Source organism: Megachile rotundata, chromosome 9 (assembly GCF_050947335.1).
Source record: "Megachile rotundata isolate GNS110a chromosome 9, iyMegRotu1, whole genome shotgun sequence".
Taxonomy (NCBI): Eukaryota; Metazoa; Arthropoda; class Insecta; order Hymenoptera; family Megachilidae; genus Megachile; species Megachile rotundata.
This window is the reverse complement of record NC_134991.1, coordinates 7515472-7534170: the sequence shown is the minus strand read 5'-3', so window position 1 is coordinate 7534170 and position 18699 is coordinate 7515472. Positions and strand designations below refer to the sequence as shown.

The 18699-nt window shown below is 35.8% G+C and overlaps 1 protein-coding gene across 2 annotated transcripts in view; it reads right to left on the bottom strand.

The window, feature by feature from the left end:
- Positions 1-18699, bottom strand: part of LOC100877896 (cilia- and flagella-associated protein 298) — a 119627-nt gene that overhangs the window by 17983 nt on the left and 82945 nt on the right. The window contains exons 3-5 of one of the 2 annotated variants that reach the window (XM_076535700.1): positions 11000-11287; positions 10019-10212; positions 4416-4744 (exon numbers count right to left, since the gene is read on the bottom strand). The exons of the other annotated variant lie outside the window; for it this stretch is intronic. Of the exons in view, the coding sequence (XP_076391815.1) occupies positions 4416-4744; positions 10019-10212; positions 11000-11287 (811 nt within the window). The remainder of the gene's footprint in view (positions 1-4415; positions 4745-10018; positions 10213-10999; positions 11288-18699) is intronic. 2 annotated transcript variants of the gene reach the window in all.

Here is an 18699-nt window from a genome sequence, read left to right as displayed (position 1 = left end):
TGACCACCTGGGGTAACTATATCACTTGTGTGACCACCTGGGGTTCTTATGTAATTTGTCTGACTACATATATCTTAATCTATTTCTATTCTACAATTTCTAGTTTTATTTCGTTACTTAATTTACTGAATCTTTTGTTTTGGTATATTCTACTTGTCTGACCACCTGGGGTTCCTATATCACTTGTCTGACCACCTGCGGTTCCCATATCACTTGTCTGACCACATACATCTTAATCTATTTCTACTCTACAATTTTTAGTTTTATTTCGTTACTTAATTTACCGAATCATTTGTTTTGGTATATTCTACTTGTCTGACCACCTGGGGTAACTATATCACTTGTCTGACCACCTGGGGTTCCTATATCACTTGTCTGACTACATATATCCTAATCTATTTCTACTTTACAATTTCTAGTTTTATTTCGTTACTTAATTTACTGAATCATTTGTTTTGGTATATTCGACTTGTCTGACCACCTGGGGTAACTATATCACTTGTGTGACCACCTGGGGTTCTTATGTAATTTGTCTGACTACATATATCTTAATCTATTTCTATTCTACAATTTCTAGTTTTATTTCGTTACTTAATTTACTGAATCTTTTGTTTTGGTATATTCTACTTGTCTGACCACCTGGGGTTCCTATATCACTTGTCTGACCACCTGCGGTTCCCATATCACTTGTCTAACCACATACATCTTAATCTATTTCTACTCTACAATTTTTAGTTTTATTTCGTTACTTAATTTACCGAATCATTTGTTTTGGTATATTCTACTTGTCTGACCACCTGGGGTAACTATATCACTTGTCTGACCACCTGCGGTTCCCATATCACTTGTCTGACCACATATATCTTAATCTATTTCTACTTTACAATTTCTAGTTTTATTTCGCTACTTAATTTACTGAATCATTTGTTTTGGTATATTCTACTTGTCTGACCACTTGGGGTACCTCTTTCACTTGTCTGACCATCTACAACACTTATATCACTTGTCTGACCATTTTGGTAGTGTGTTTCGAATTTTTACCTTTCATTTTATTTACTTTATCGAATGTTTCCCTCTCTATTTTATTTATCTGACTTTACACTATTCTTATTCTACTTGTCTGATCATTCACAGCTGCAATGTCACTTATCTGACCACCTACACAGTAATCTATTCCGAATTCTCTACCTTTATTTCACTATCGATTTTACTTAAGCATTCCCCCTTTCCTTCCTCTTCAATTGATTGTCTTCGTGCTGTTCCTTTTCTACTCGTCTGACCAATTACCCGTCGTCAATCCGTCTACAACCTATCTCCTTATTTACACATTCTATTCATTATTGCTTACTTCACTGAAACTTCCCGTTCTTTTCCCATTTAATTTACAATAAACTATAAATCATCTTCTTACTGAAAACCAACTACAATTCGTTACTAGAAACAGTCTTCAATTCATTGCAATTAATCATAAAATCGTAACAAGGAAAGCATCGAAAGAACTTTCAAACTTTACAAAAGTCATTAATCAAAATATCTGTTTCCCGAAAATCTTATAAATCGTCCCGTCGTAGAAAATCTTGGTGATTCCCAGGAACAAGTAAATCGTGCGGAAAATCGCCTGCGCGCAATGCAATATCGTCGTTAAAGCGATTACATGACCAGAATTAACGATTCCTTTAAACCTCGCGTCTTTCTGTTGGCAGATTGACCGGAAGCCCCGCGGCGAAGTAACGCGGTTTTCTAAATGCCAAGGAGAACCACTCAAAGCCATCCAAGTGTCCCATTAAGTACGCTTATTTTCGCTCGACTGAGCCCCAAGCTTGCCATTAGCCGCGGTGTAACGTTATTAGTTGTAACAAGGGAAGCACCTGGTCTTCGATATCTAATGAGCAAAATGCACTTCGCGTTGGACTGCGATAAATTCCTCAAACTCTTTCGCACAATCCCTGAGGCAACGTTTTAGCTGCCACAATGGGAATCTGGAAGTATAAAGTGTTACGAAGATTTACGACTTCATAAGAAATTCAGACGTCAGCGGTTACATTCGCAGCTGAAAAAGTAGAAGACGTTACTTCTTTTAAGTTTTTATATTGGTTTGCCATTTTATGATTTGTGCAACGTCAGATACTGGTCTCGAGAGTGCAAGACGTTTTTGGATTTCGGAAGTTGTGGGGTTGTAAATTTGTAATTCATTAAATTTCTAAGTTTTTATACTTAACTATTTAATAATGAAATTTATATATTTTCACGTGATCGAAGAAGTTCCCAAATTTTGTAATGTTCGAAAACTTTATTTTTGCATTTTCCAATTCTCAGATCCTCTAGTTCTAAAAGTCTCAATGAGCAAATTCTCTAATTCGAATTCTCAATTTCCCAATTTCCTAACTTCAGTAATCCTCAAATCCAAAATTCTAAAACTTCCAATTTTCGGATTTTCCAATTCTGAAGTCTTCAAATTCCCAAATCCTCCAATCTCTAAAATTCCAAATTCCCAAATCCCCAATTTTTAAATTGCCCATCTCTCAAATTTCACAATTCTCAAATTCCTTAAATTCCAAGTTCTCCAATTTCCAGGCTCACAATTCCTTTACCCCCAATTCTCAAATCCCCCATTTTCCAAATTCCCCAATTCCTTTACCCTCAATTTTCAAATCCCCAATTTCCCAAATCTCTCAATTCCCAAACCTCCAATTCTCAAATCCCCAATTCCCGAACCCCCAATTTTCAACCCCTAAATTCTTGACCTTAAAATTCTCAAATCCCCAAATTCAAAAGTTCCCAACCTCCTAAATCCCATAATCCCACGTCCTCAAATTCCCAAACTCCCAATCTCCCAAATCTCCAAATTCAAACTTCCAAACTCAAACCCCTGACAAAACCTACCAATGAATATTCAGAACGGTTTCTATTGCAGCTAATAAAAAGACATGTCAACGTGTCGCATCGCCTAAAGTTAACAAGATAATACGCGATTCCTTGACACCCTTCCAATGCTACGAAAGCCATTTATGTTCCATCTTACAACATTAGAAATGATCACAGTAAAAGGTTTATAAATTTGTCTCTGTTATAAGTTTTCCTTTAACACCGCCGCGTAAAATATTTTCGAAAGTTTCGCATGATCCTCGAGTAAACTTAGAAACATTTGTGCGAGGGAAAGATATGACGATATAAAGCCATTTATTACGAGTATATAAATCGACGGGTAAAAATAGAAATTGGTCGATAGGATTGCTGAAATAGGATCCGAACCCCAATTTCAGAATTGCCAGACTACTTTATCCGCAGAATTTTCCCTCTCTGTGTTCCATTTTTACTGAACGAAGTTTCCAAAAGTAATCTGTTATCTTAGAGATCTTATGTGTGGGATGAGCGATAGAAAATATTAAGTGCATGCTTTAATAATTATCTGTCAAGTTTTATATACATGTTCAGAGATTATTAGGGACATCACTGAACGTCACATTCAATATGATATTAAAAACTGTTACATTAAATATGATATTAAGAACTAATAATATGTTTAGAATGTCAGAGGATTTGGATTTTTCTGACATTTCACTCAACATTTTTAAATCTTTATGGGAGAAATATATGAGAAAAACAAAAGAAAATGTAAGAGGTGTATATAAGAAATAATACATATGTGTTATTATTCATATGTTGGAAATAATACATGTGTATAATTATTCATATATAAGAAATAATACATATGTGTTATTATTCATAGAAATAATACATATGTGTTATTATTCATATGTTAGAAATAATACATATGTGTAATTATTCATATATAAGAAATAATACATATGTGTTATTATTCATATGTTAGAAATAATACATATGTGTTATTATTCATATGTTAGAAATAATACATATGTGTTATTATTCATATGTTAGAAATAATACATATGTGTTATTATTCATATATAAGAAATAATACATGTGTGTAATTATTCATATATAAGAAATAATACATATGTGTTATTATTCATATGTTAGAAATAATACATATGTATAAGAGTATAAGAGTATACATATATAGGTAATATAAGAAATGAAAGAGGTGGAAATATTTCTGAACGTCATAACTCTGCCCAAAATAAAAATATCACAGAATCTGTGTACTGTATTAACCCATCCTCTCATTCTGAACCCTTCCATTCCATTTTCGTGAATAAAAAAGACGTAGAAATGACCCTCAAACAGTCCACAAAACACCAAATAAAAATTATTCTAAAATTTGTAGATTCCTCTCCAACTCATTTACAACAACCACTAGGGTTGTAAATTCCATCATAAATAATACTATCATAATCATAAATAATTCTAGCATAAAATGTACGAAGATAAAAATGTTATAAATGCGAGCTATTTTCAGAGATCCTGTAAGGGGTTGAAAAAGTAAAGCTTACCCCTGATTGGAGTACGAGTTCGGTATCGCATCCAGACTTTCCCTGCTGTTGTCATCGGCCATGGCGACTTTCATGTGATGTCCAAAGCTCTCTATGTTTTCCCTGAAAGCATCGCTACCGGGTGTAAGGGCGCCACTCGTCAATGGCACCGGTGTCGCGTTACTTCTTTCGCCCTCTCCACCGTCTTCGCCCTCCGGCGTGGGCGACGAGCCTACGAGGACCTCCTCGTCTTCGTTGTAAATCTTGAAGTAGGCGATGGTGAGGTATATCACCGAGATTATGAAAGACGGTATCGGAATCGCCATCGCGTACACCAGATTCATGTACACCTGGGGGAACACGTCGTACGGAATGTCACCGATGTTGAATGCTTCAATTTCGCGGGACAGGATTTTCTCTTTTCATGCTGTTATGTATGGAGAGCGGAAACGTTTATCTGCGGAATCTTTGGCAACGGAGATTTATGATCGGGCTGCTTACAGATTTGATCAGATAGAACGTTCTGCGGGGAAATGATAAATTAGGGGTTGCTTCTCGATATGCAGAACTTTCATCCTTTACATTACGGGATAAGTTAGAAATAATTTTCTATTGATAAATGAATTCTTTACATTATAAATAACGATATTTCTCTATAGAAATTGTTCAAATTGTAAGGATGTGACTGGAGGAAGGTTCTCTATTTTTGATTGGATACTTTTTTTATAAAACTTGCAACTGAATGCACCAAGTGATGAAGAGCACCATATCTGTTGATTTCTAAGTAAAAGTCTTCTAAGTAGAAATTCTATTTTTACTTAGAAATCAACATAGAAGACATTGTTTATCCAACACATAATAAATGAATCTTCAACTCTTAGCACTCGAAGATATTTTTGCAGTTCAAACTTTTAGTTAAAAAATTTAGTGAAATCTTTTGAGATTACTATTTCTGCATTATTGCTTGTCACTGCTGTCTCCACTATGTTTCTACACATGTACAACTCTATAAACTTGGTTAAAAAATATTTATCTAAAATTCTTATACTAAACTGAATTATGTCACCTTTCGAGAACTAAGAATTAAACACAGCACAACCTTCAGCAATAAGAAAAATAAAAAATACTAAATAACGTCGAAAATCTCGATCTTACTTCCACATTCGATTGCATGAATACCGTACATCATGCGTGTACAGCAATCAACATTAATTTCAGAAATTGTTACGCGCACGACGATATTATTGTCGCTTCATAATCGCAGCACGGATTCAATTCAGCGTTGGAAAATTTTCTTTTCTTCCGGACAACGCCGCTTGAGTTCCATCGAGTGCGATGGTTCCCTTTCTTTGTCATCGGGACGCCATTCAGAGAGCTTGAAACGTATTGTTCGTCACCGTGCAGGCAGCTACGTTTCCGTAAACGTAACGGAATTCCAGTGTGCCTTGCGACCACGACACCGGAAGATCGTTTTCCACGCCGGGATGCAGTTGGATCGCGCTTTCCATTTACTGCGTCTGTTCCTTTGCGAATTGCTCGATTTAATACTTTCCATTAACGGGGCAATTCGCGCGATTAACTCTGCTTTCGTTACGTTATACTACGCGGAATATGTGCATTGTAATTAATTTTCTTCTATGTAGGAATTTAATAATTTGCGAATTTTGGGGATTTTTGGGAGAGATTGAAGAAATGGAAGTTTGGGAAATTTAAAAAAATAGGAATTTGGGGGTGTGAAGTTTGAGAGTTGAGACTTAGGTGTTTTTATGGAATTTTTGGTGAAATATTTGGGGAATTTGTTGTTCTGGAAATCTTGGAATTTGGGAATTTGGGAATTTGGGAATTTGGGAATTTGGGAATTTGGGAATTTCGAAATTTGGAAATTTGGGAATTTGGGAATTTGGATATTTGGGAATTTAGGAATTTGGGAATTTGGGAATTTGGGAATTTGGGAATTTGGGAATTTGGGAATTTGGGAACTTGGAAATTTGGAAATTTGGGAATTTGGGAATTTGGGAATTTGGGAATTTGGGAATTTAGGAATTTGGGAATTTGGGAACTTGGAAATTTGGAAATTTGGGAATTTGGGAATTTGGGAATTTAGGAATTTGGGAATTTGGAAATTTGGGAATTTAGGAATTTGGGAATTTGGGAATTTGGGAATTTGGGAATTTGGAAATTTGGGAATTTGGAAATTTGGGAATTTGGGAATTTGGGAATTTGGGAATTTGAGAATATAGGTATTTGGAAATTTAGGAATTTGGAAATGTAGAAATCTGGGGATTTAGGAATTTGGAAATTTAGAAATTTGGGAATCTAGGAATTTGGAGAAATAAGAATTCGAAAATCTAGTAATTTCCCTATATAGGAATTTGGGGATCTAGGAATGTGAGAATCTAGGTATTTGTGGGTCTAAGAATTTACAAATCCAGGAATTTGGAAACTTAGAAATTTGAGAATTTAGGAATTAGAATATTTACCAATTTGAAGACATAAGAATTTGTAAACCCAAAAATTTAGAAATTGAATCTTTCGAAAATATTCGCAAACCTATAAACTAAAAATCTAAAAATTTGAACATTCAAATATTCAGAAATCTATAAAATTGAACTTGTAAATAAAAAAAGAATAAATTCGATTAAATCCAATAAATAAAAATATTAAAGGCAATTTAAAATTATCAACCCGATAAAAATCAGGGAGTACATTCTTTGTTCGGGAACAATGAATAACCAGAAGAGGGAAAGACTCCGAAATAATGAACTACCATTTCGTTCTATCAGAAAAATCTCTCTTAATTTCAACCGCACAATCGCGATTTGTCAATAGTTTTTCGTTCGCCGTCCGATTTCGTGCAGCATTTCCGATAACAACTTCCTGTAACTCGAAGTTCGCAACGGTCCTTTGTCATTGTTCGTTCTTTCCCGGCGTCTGGAAACGGGCGAACGCAATCACCATCAATTACTGGAGTTCGCAACTGGCAAGTCTTTGTGTCCCAATTAAAGCAGATACGTATCTCCGTTAATAATGAGCAACTGTTACGTACTTAACCATTTAACGGCAGGGTAAGACGCTCAGTTGGCTGCATAATGCACTATGCCCTCAATATACACCTGCAGTATCGATTCACGGGAGCGACGTTCCTGTCGACGGTAAACTCGCACAAAAGTCGAGCACCACTACAGGCCACTTTTCGCGTGACTTGTACGTGCAAGCACCAGGCGTAAATCGGCGATGTCTAGAACGCGGTAACCGGGTTACTACTCGAAAGCAAAGGACACGTCAGTGCGACGAGATCCCTGATTCTTATCCACCGTCGATTGCCCTAATGCCAATTCAACTCGTAAAGCCGATTTCTCCGTTTGTTTTCTGCTTTGCCTCGTTCCAACACTGCAACCATTGTGCTGAGTCTCCATTCGCGATGAATTCATTCGGATGTCAACACTTTTCGATTACAAATGCATTTTTGATACACCTAATAATCTGATTAAGTGAATCACGGCGTATAATGCGTTCCTCGGGGTATTACATGTGATCGATGTGATCTAGTTTATAGATTACATGCAGTTTACGCGATACACAAATTACGTGTAACCGATGCATTAATCTGTGTGATTTATAATCTTTACATTATATGTAATCTATGTGATTCACAATAACATACGTAATTTATGTGACTCTATTTCTTTGTAGACCTTGATATAATATGAAGGGATAAATGTGATATGTCATAAATGTATGCAATGTATAAGTGTATATGATGTATAGAATGTATGTGATGCATATGATGTATATGATGTATAGGATGTACTTCACAGTTTAATTACAATTAAATGTATTTCAGCAAAGTCAACAAATGTTCTCTATATTTAAGGCAGGATCATAATGATGTTATCAAGGATTCACCCATATTCACTGCATCAATTAAATGTCATCTTGCATCCAGAATCCTCTTCATGCATTTTTCAGTACTTTTATTCAATACTAGAAAGTTATTTATTAGAAAGTACTTTATCATGTACTTTCAGTTCTCAAACTGTATATTCTTCTCGACGTAATTTAAACAATACCAAAATATCTTTCTAAATATCTAAGTAAGATCGAGATTCACGTAAGAACCGTACAGTAAAGGCTTTGAAAGGAAAAAGTTTCTCGCCGAATCAAGCAATACGGAAGAAAAAAAGTAGCAGGAGATAACGACGTTTGCTCCAGTTTCATTTCGCCAAGTGAAAAAGACGGGAAGAGAAAGAGAGGATACCCTGGTACTTTCGGAGTGTAATATAAGGTAAACGTGGAACGCGAAATAAAACTAAATTATACTGGAGTTGCTGCATACGCTAGTGCAACGTTTCGGTTCAAGCACTTTACGCAACGACACCAAATGCAAACTAGAAATACGGACGAGAAACTTATGTCTTGGAAGAACCATTTCTGGAAGAAACTGGGGTTAAATCTCGGTTCAAAATCTTGAGTCTCAATTTTGATTACAGGTATAATTTATAGTATGTTTTAGTATGGGCAACACCAATCAAGGTTATATTAAAGGGATTCGTAATTGTACATTTGGATGCAACGTAGACTTTTGCTTATTACAAAGTTTCATTAGGTTGAGTTATTTGGTACTTCAGCGTTTGATTCATGAGAACGCAAACGAAATTTGAAGAGAAATTGATAAGTACACAAAAATTTAACAGCTTGAAGAATTCGAGAATCTACAGGAAACTTAGAATTTAGGAAGTCTAAGTTAGAATTTGAGGTAAACTACAATCTAGGGAGGGTTGGAGTCTACCTGGGTCCCAGAATTTAGGAATAATTGAAACAATATAGGACCTAGGGTTTAGTGGAAGTTTGGGACCTAGAGAGAGCTTGAAGACCTAAGTCGAACTGAAGGAGGACCTAGGGACTTAAGCGTTCAGAACTTAAGGTGAACTGAGGACCCAGAAAACTAAGTTTTGGACCTAGACAAGGCTTAGGTTCTAGTAGGCATTTGTGGACCTATGGGAAGAGTGGAGTGCTAGGTACAGTCGAAATGCCATAAGGAACCTAAGACCTAGGAACCTAAGACTTAGGGAATCCTTGGGACCTAAAGAAGATTTAAAACCTAAAGCTAACCTGGGGACAATCTGAGACCTAGCACTTGGAGATGAATTCTATGATTTGGAAATGACTTCGTTGGGAGTACTTGTGGATAATCTAGGACCTAGAGATAACCAAGTACTTGTAGATAATCTAGGACCTAAAGATAACCAAGTACTTGTGTATAATCTGGGACCTAGAGATAACTTAGGACCTACGATAACTCAGAACTTAGAGATAACTTGGTTCAATTTCTTAGAGATGACTTGGGACTAGATTAAACTAGAAAAGACTTGGGACTTAGGTAACCTAAAATTTAGATCTGAAAGTTAAATCTTAGAACTTAAAAGTAACCTAGAATCTAGAATAAACTTAATAGCCTAAGTAAACCTAATTCCCAACTAACAGAAGCCTACATTGCTCCCAAATGTACAAATTCCCATATGCCACGTATCACGTATAACAAAATTCCCATCAAGTAGTTACGTCCAAAAAGCTTTCTTCCGAGTCATAATCCTGGACGAGAATATATAGAGGATCGCAGAGACCTGCCACATGTCGAGGTCGCTGATGACTATCCCGGGGTCCACTTTCGAGTAGTAACAGCTAAAGTTCTGCCCTATGTTGGCGTACTGCCGGTAGAAAATACTGCAATTCAGCATTGGAGGGTATCCACAGCCTTTTACGTTGGGGAACAGCTTGGCCCCGGTGAAGTACCACTCGGAGTCGTTGCCCATGAGCCCTGCGAACTTCGCCTCGTTATCACACAGTCGCTTTCCACGTCCGTCAACAGACATTTCCATAAGAGAATAAGTAGACTTTTGCTCAGTGAACTTCTATTATATGTCAGTACACGCGACAATGGATTCCCGTGTTTCGTTATGGTGGACACGTGTCATCGTTATAGCGGTCCTCGTAATTGTCGCGAGTACTTGACCATCGTTTGGTCATGCAGTTTCTAGGAGTACAGTTTGCTTTTTGACATTTGGGAACTGGGTCAAATTAAGATGGCCTGAAGTGCGTACAACGGTTCGTGAGGATACTGTAGTTTCGTTCGTTAGTTTCACCCGGGGCTTTGTATCGGACATTTCGCGAGAAGAGAAAGCACTGCTTCTAAACTTTAATTCAGCTTACGTTCTCTGAGATTTTGAAATTTTACGTAAAAATGATTCAAAGGACTCAGAAGTTAGATATCAAGGGAATGTAAGAAAACGGCAGTCTTTTAGCAAGCGAAAGTTGTAAAAATGTTTCTCTTCCGGCGAGGGATTCAGTGTCGAGAAGAATACGGAAGTGAACGTTACATCAAAGGGGAAGTCACGAGAGCTTTCCGTAAGAACTTCTCTTATCTTGAACGTTTACTCAGTTAACAGAAAACGCTCGTATCTAAACACCGTTCCCATAAAAAAGGAAAACATCTCCCCCATTTCATGCAGTAACTTTTCGGGCGTTATTCGGATTATGCTCGTGCTTTTACCATCACTCGGACAAAAGTAAACGTAGACACGACACCACAGGACGTTGTCCTGTACCTGTAGGAAAGGGTTTCGGCAGTCCTGCTTCGTCGTCCTCGGCGAAGTCCTCGTCGAGGTCCTCCACGTAGTCATACTCCCTGAGGGAACGCTCGTAACGCGGTTTTCCCATCGTCGTGCTGTCTTCGTCATCCTCGACACCTCCTACCGCCCCGCCTCCCTCGCCTTGTTCATCGCTATCCTCGGACGTGTTTGTCGGCAGCTTGTAATTCACGCGTATTTGCGTGCAATCGTACAGCTCCTTGGTGCAACCTTCTCTACAGGACGTCCATGAGCAGTTGCTCGTACCTGAACTCAACGGATCGTTCGAAGATTTGTCAACCACCGAAATCGTTCAAGGGAACACGAGAGAAGATATCGATACAACCATTCATGATACACAGATTTGCACGTCGAACATTTTTGTTTGCATTGGTACTTTTTTCGTGGCATTTTTAGTGAACAGTTTACAGATAGTGTAGAATTTGATACATTCGCGATTAACACGTTTGCTACCGGTATTTAAGATTTTGTCATTGTGAATCACTTTCTGTGAGCTATTTAATCGATATGTTTTGAGATCATGTAATAGAGACTTTTTTAGAATATTCAGAAACTATTTGAGACTATTTTAAAACATATGAGACAATTTACCATGTGAGAGCAGAGTATATTGTTTCATATGTTGTATGTGTGTATATGATACTAGTAGCGAACATGTTACGTATTATTCTTTAAATAGTGGTTAACGTGAGTACAAGCGTGAAATATTGTATTATGCTGTCGTTCTTAATAATAGAAGGGAAAGTATTTACCTATGTACATCTATAATTAAGGTATTTAGTTGCGGTAATTGAATCATGCTGAATTGAGTCGTGTCGAATTGAATATCGAGGAATTGAACCACATCGAACTGAATTCCATTTAATTGAATAATGTCGAATTAAATTGCACCGATTTGAAAGACATGGAATTGAATTACGCTGAATCGAATTGCGCTGAATTGAATTGCATTGAATTGAATCGCGAGGAATTGAATTACACTGAATTGAATCACATGGAATTGAATCATATCGAATTGAAATACGTTGAATTAAATCGCGACGAATTGAAGCAGGTAGAATTGAATCGCGTCGAACTGAAACACATCGAATTGAAACACGTGGAATTGAATCGCGTTGAATTAAAACGCGCCGAATTTAAACCCGTGGAATTGAATCGTTTCAAATTGAAACGCGTCGAATTGAAACACATGGAATTGAATCGTTTCAAATTGAAACGCGACGAATTGAAACCCGTGTAATTGAAACCCGTGTAATTGAATCGCGTCGAATTGGAACGCGTGGAATTGAAACGCGTTAAATTGAAACGCGTGGAATTGAAACACGTGGAATTGATTCGCGTCGAATTGTAACACGTGGAATTGAATCGCGTAGAGTTGAACCGTATAAAATTGAACTCCACCAAATACAATCCCATCAATTTGAAAATTGCCGAATTGAATCGTGCTAAATTGAATCATATCGATCCAAATCACGACGTATTTTAACGCATCTCAAATCGCATCAAATTGAATCTTGTCTACTCGCGTCAAATTGAATTCCAGGTAATTTCATGCCATCTAATCAAACCGCGCCAAAATAAATGTCACCCGTTAAAAAGAATCATCACCCCGTTAAACCATAATACTCTCCCTTCTAAAAAAAGAAAACAATTAACGTGAACAAATGCGTGTCACGAGACAACAGCCGTCCGTTACGAAGCCAAGAAATTCAATCAACCTGAATTGCTTGTCAACCGGTAAGAAACAAATGGTGTTTCGACGTGCATCACGTTACTTGAGGAATGAGAGACAAACGGAGAGACAAAGAGAGCTTAGATAAAAGATACACGCAGAAAGTGGTGCGATCAACGGAATTGAACGCATAAATCTTTCGGAAGAGGACGCGAGACAAGGGGGCAACATCGACGGAGAAGAAAGAATGCACGCTGACTTCCTGAAGATTCTCGAGAACAAGAAAACTGTAGCAAAGTTCTCGACGTGGTCCCCGAGGCAGCTTACAAAATCCTTGCTCTGACTTCTTCTCACGCGTAACTTTCGAGGAAAAATAGCTTCGATGGAGTTGACGTGCTGGTTCACGCTTTTGAATCTCAAAAATTTGTCAACTCATCTTTTTTAATACCAATTGGACTAATGATTTTTAATGATGGCTACAAATTTGACATTTGAATATCATGAACAGCAGAATTGTACTTTTGCTTTAAAATAAAAATAAGACAATTTGTCTTGTAAATGAATAAGATGAATAAAACAAACAGTAGAGGGAGTACACAAAATTTGAAACTGGGTCTCTTATGAATCTTATATTAAAAAGTAACGAATGAACTAGTATATCATGAAATAGATAATCAATAAAATAAAAATAGATCTTAAAGGTCTTTGCAAAGTAAAGAAGAAATAGAAAAATGAAATTAATGTGTTGATAAATAATATTAATTTTGAACGTCATCGAAAGGAGCTGAAGTGATTAGTGAATCGTTTGAAGGCACGTATTGCAATAATTTTAATTACTGAAACTAGGTGTTGCAGGAACGCGGAGTAGCTCGAACTGTTAATTAACCTTAGCATCGACACAGCTGTCGCATGGCATCCAATATAATCTAACTTGCTGCATTTTCTTCCCTTCGCAAATTTACCCCCGAGTTCGTGTTCTCGAAATCCTATTACGAGACATCAGCTACATCTAATCATCCTGTTTGTAGTTATCGCAACAGCATCCAAAAATGTCTGCGATAAGTTGCACCAACAACATTGTTACAAGAATACCTCGAAGGGGTGTGCAGAAGAAACGTTCTTGAAAATAATTAAAATAGTTACACTTCGTCCAACCGGAATTCACCAACTTTCTCTTGAATTCTAGTAACGAATGAAATGCATATTCAAGGGTTCGATGCATATTTATACGCACAACTAAGGTTGCATAGCTAACAGGAAAATTGTAATGAAACGTGGAGAAATTTGAACAACACGGATAGTAGAAATCTAGATAGCAGAGAAGAACAACAGTGCATCGGGGGTTCAGAGGGGAGGCAACCACACTGATTAAAATAGAATATTAAATACCAGGAATAATCAACATAGAATACTCAGAGAGAATATACGTTTATACACATTCTTTCACGACAGAATAATTGCACATTGCAGTTTGTTTAAGTGCACTTACTTTCGGGATACGTGCAATCAACGCTGAGAAAACATTCAGGAATTTATATTATAAATACGACAATTAATTCTCTGTGTAATGTAGGTGAAATATGCGGTGGAATTAAGAGATAATCGAAGGGCTTTCGTTTTATGTGGAAACGATTTTCAATATACTTTAGATATTTCTATTTAGATTTTTATTCTACTTTGGATATGTAGAATGAGTCGAGCAAATGGATTTACAGTTTTGAATTTGGAATTCTGGAGTTTGGTGATTTAAAATTTTTGGAATAATGGAATTTTTGTATATTTAGGGTTTTGAAGTTTCAGAATTTTATCTTTGGGACTTTGGAATTTTTATTCCTTGAGAATTTCGAGTTTTGGGATTTCAATATTCTAGATTTTTGGGACTTTGGAATTTTTGACGCTTTAAGAATTTCAAGTTTTGGGATTTTAATATTCTAGATTTTTGGGACTTTGGAATTTTTGACGCTTTAAGAATTTCAAGTTTTGGGATTTTAATATTTTAGATTTTTGGGACTTTGGAATTTTTTACGCTTTGAGAATTTCAATTTTTGGGATTTTAATATTTTAGATTTTTGGAACTTTGGAATTTTTGACGCTTTAAGAATTTCAAATTTTGGGATTTTAATATTTTAGATTTTTGGGACTTTGGAATTTTGACCCCTCAAGTATTTCAAATTTTAGAATTTTAACACTTAAGTTCTTTGGGACTTTGAGATTTTGAACTTTCAGAATTTTTGAATGTTACTTCAGAATTTTGAGATTTCGGTATTTTAGAATATTGAAATGTTACGACTTCACAATTTCTGGATGTCAGAATTTTAGAATTTTGGAATGTTGGAATTCTAGAACCCTAAAATTTCAGGATTGTAGAATTCTGGAACATTTAGATTTCAGAACTTCGAGATTTCGAAATTGTAGAATTTTCAAATTTTGAGATTTCCAAACTTCAAGAATTTTACACTGAATCCTCATAACTTTGAGAGTTTAGAATTTTAGAAATGGACTTTCACATCCTCAAAACTTTATAATTTTAAAATATTCAATGTTTGGACTTTGTAATTTATCTTCAGGTCGGCCAATGATCATAGCAGTCGAGGCCCATATAAAATCAATCAATCAATCAATCAATCTTCAGGCTTTGGCCCATTGAAATTTTTAAACGTTGGATTTCAAGGATTTTGCAAACATCCTAAAATACAAAAGTCAATCTCTGTCCAAAGTATCCACCACTGAACAATTTCAGTGTCACAATTGAAAAAATAATACAATCCAATTGTTCGACTCATCCTGCAATCAGTTTCCATTATACCCCATTTCATTTCACATTTCGCAGTTCAATTATTGTTATCAAACCCTGAATCCTTACCGTTTCTCTATAAAAATCGTTAAAAATAATTGATAGAAACATACCGACAGATTTCTGCAGTAATTATTAAGATAGGTGTGTACATGCATGGACGAGCATATGCACTCAGACACACATGGATCAAGAAGTAGACGTCGAAGCACTCGAACGTTGAGAATGGCTGCAGCCTACAGCCTCTGGCATTCGACAGAGGACCTGAAGTGTAAGCACAAGGGTGACGAAAGAGCGAACGGGTATCACAGAGGGGTGAGTTCGGATCGTTCGAGACCGGCTCGAATATCGTGAATACAAAGACACCAGTTGCGTCGATCTTAGCCTCGTCTTCGTCTAGTGGCTCTTTACCGCCACTATTACATCGATATATCGATAACCGAGTCGTTTACGCGAACGACACGTCCAATTTGCGAACTCGTTTCTTATCGCGATCTCGGACCTCGCATAATTACGCCACGTCGCGTTAGACATCGATTAAACGGCTATCGGCATGATTCAAGTTTTTATATCATGAATCAACCGTATTTTTTGTTAAGCCTTAATTATTCCTTAATAGCCTTCCGTAAACGTTAATTACTTATTAAAAATATTCTGAGTCATAATTAATTTCTAATTTTTTATCGAACGAATTTCGATAGATTTAATCTTAATTTTTAATTCAGTTATCGTTACGAGTATTATTAATCACCCGATCAAAAATCGAGTTTTGATAACAATATCATCCGATCAAAAACTGCAATTTAATTTTTAATTAACAAACACTAAACGTTAGTTGTTGATTGTTAACTAGTGATCAATTAACTTTCGATCTGAAATCAACAGCACATTAATCATTTCGAAAGAATTATTAAGGAAATTTCAAAGTGTTCTGAAATGATATGCAAATTTTGTCCTCGACAAAAGTTGAATAAAAATTTTCGCTAACATGGTTCGATGATCGCGTGTATTACAGTGATGAAATATTTAGGTAGTGCGTTTTCAATGGCAATCGATACCGATATTCATAAATAACGAGCAATTATTTAGAACATCAAAAGCTGTACCTCATTTTTCAGTCTCCTCGTGTACCGCAACGAGTTCGAAGACCAATATTTGCAGCCAATCTGGGAAATGAAATTTTCGTCCAAATATAATTTCAACGATGAATTCGCGCGGACAGAAACATTTTATGACCACGTCACTTCGCGTACTCGAAAAATTGATTGACGTTCCGGCTGTGCACCTGCTGGTCACACAATTTCAAACATTTCACTGCGTAGAAAGCTTTTGCCGCCCTATCGACCCTATCGTTCATCTACCGAGATTTTATCCACGTCATTTAAATCTTGTTTCCATTAAAATCAACAGCGTGCCAACGGATCGGGTTGAAACGCCGATGGAATTCAGGTGAACGAATGCAAATTGAACGCCGGATACGGTTTTTCCTTCCGACTACGAAATAATATTAAATGTATGGCTACGCTATTGTTGCTCGTTACGGTACACGTTATTATAGTTTCCTACATTATCATTTTCTTTCTATCGAACCATACTTTTTTTCAATTTGCCATTCATAATTTTTTTGTTTGATTAGGATTTGAGTAATGACGATAGGTGGTGTAATTGTTAGTGAATTTTTAGATTTTTTCAGGACTGAAGGTTTGGATTTTCAGATTTTGGAATTTCGGAATCTAGGGATTTTTTAACGTAGGAGCGTTAGAATCTAAGGATTCTTCAATTTTTTTATTTTTGATTCTAGGGATTTTTTAATTTTGGAATTTTAGAATCGAGGGGTTTTGGAATCTAGGGATTTTGGAATTTTGGAATCTAAGAACTTTGAAATTTTAGAATCTAGGCACTTTGTAATTTTGGAATCTAGGGATTTAGGAAATTTTGGAATTTTTAAATTTTAGAATTTATGGCTTTTTGAATTTTAGAAACTAGGGATTTTTGAATTATGAAAGTTAGGAATCTAGGGATTTTTGAATTTTGAAAGTTAGGAATTTAGGGATTTTTTAATTTTTGAATTTTTGAAGTTTTAGAATCTAGGGATTTTGGAATTTTGGAATTTTTGAATTTTGGAGTCTAAGGACTTTGAAATTTTAGAATCTAGGCACTTTGTAATTTTAGAATCTAGGGATTTTGGAAATTTTTCAATTTTTCAATTTTAGAATTTAGGGCTTTTTGTATTTTTGAATTTTAGAATCTAGGGATTTTTGAATTTTGAAAGTTAGGAATTTAGCGATCTTGGAATTTTTGAAGTTTTAGAATCTAGGGATTTTGGAATTTGGAAATTTGAGAGTTAGTAATTTTTTGTCGGAAATTTAGAATTTTGGAAATTTTGGAAATTAAGAATTTGGAAATACAAGTAACAGTAAATATAGGAATTCTTAAATTTTGAAAATTGTTAATTTATATTTAACTTTTAAATTTTGAAATTGTTGAACTATGAAAATTTAGAACTTTTGAGATTTTGAACTTGGAATCCGAGAGATCTTCCTAAAAACGATCCGCCCTATTACAAAAATAAATTATTAACAATTTTTTTCAATATTCCAAATTAATTTTATCCTTCACATCAACCACAACAGCGAGAACCCTACACTAATATCTCCCAATTCAAAATACAATTATAAAAAAATTTTGATGAATATCAAACATCATTTTATATCAATTGTTTCCATAATAAAGAAACAATCTAGCTTGAAATTTTGTTTAAAGAACTCTTTATACGTTTCCAACCAGAAAATAATTTATCCGAGCAAATAAATTTAATTCACCGCGATATTTCCGAGATATGTGTCACCGTGCAGTTTTATGTTTCTGTCCTTTTTAAATAATTAACAAAGGGCAAATGTCTGTCGGTCGCGAAATCGCGGCTCGTTTGCTGAATATTAAATTAAATGTCATTGGCTTCGAATCCCGGTCCGGTTATGGAATATTAATTTTGTCGTGCGAGTCGTCGATCGGCTGTCTATCAAAATAGTCGTCGTTATATCTATCCGATGCTTGAAAATAGTTTTCTCAATCATTCATGCAAATCGTATATTCCGGCTGTGACCCTATTTCGTGAATTGGAACGAATCGATTTATATATCCCGCAATTTCTTCCACGTATATCCTGTTTTCGATGGAACTGTAACGAAACCA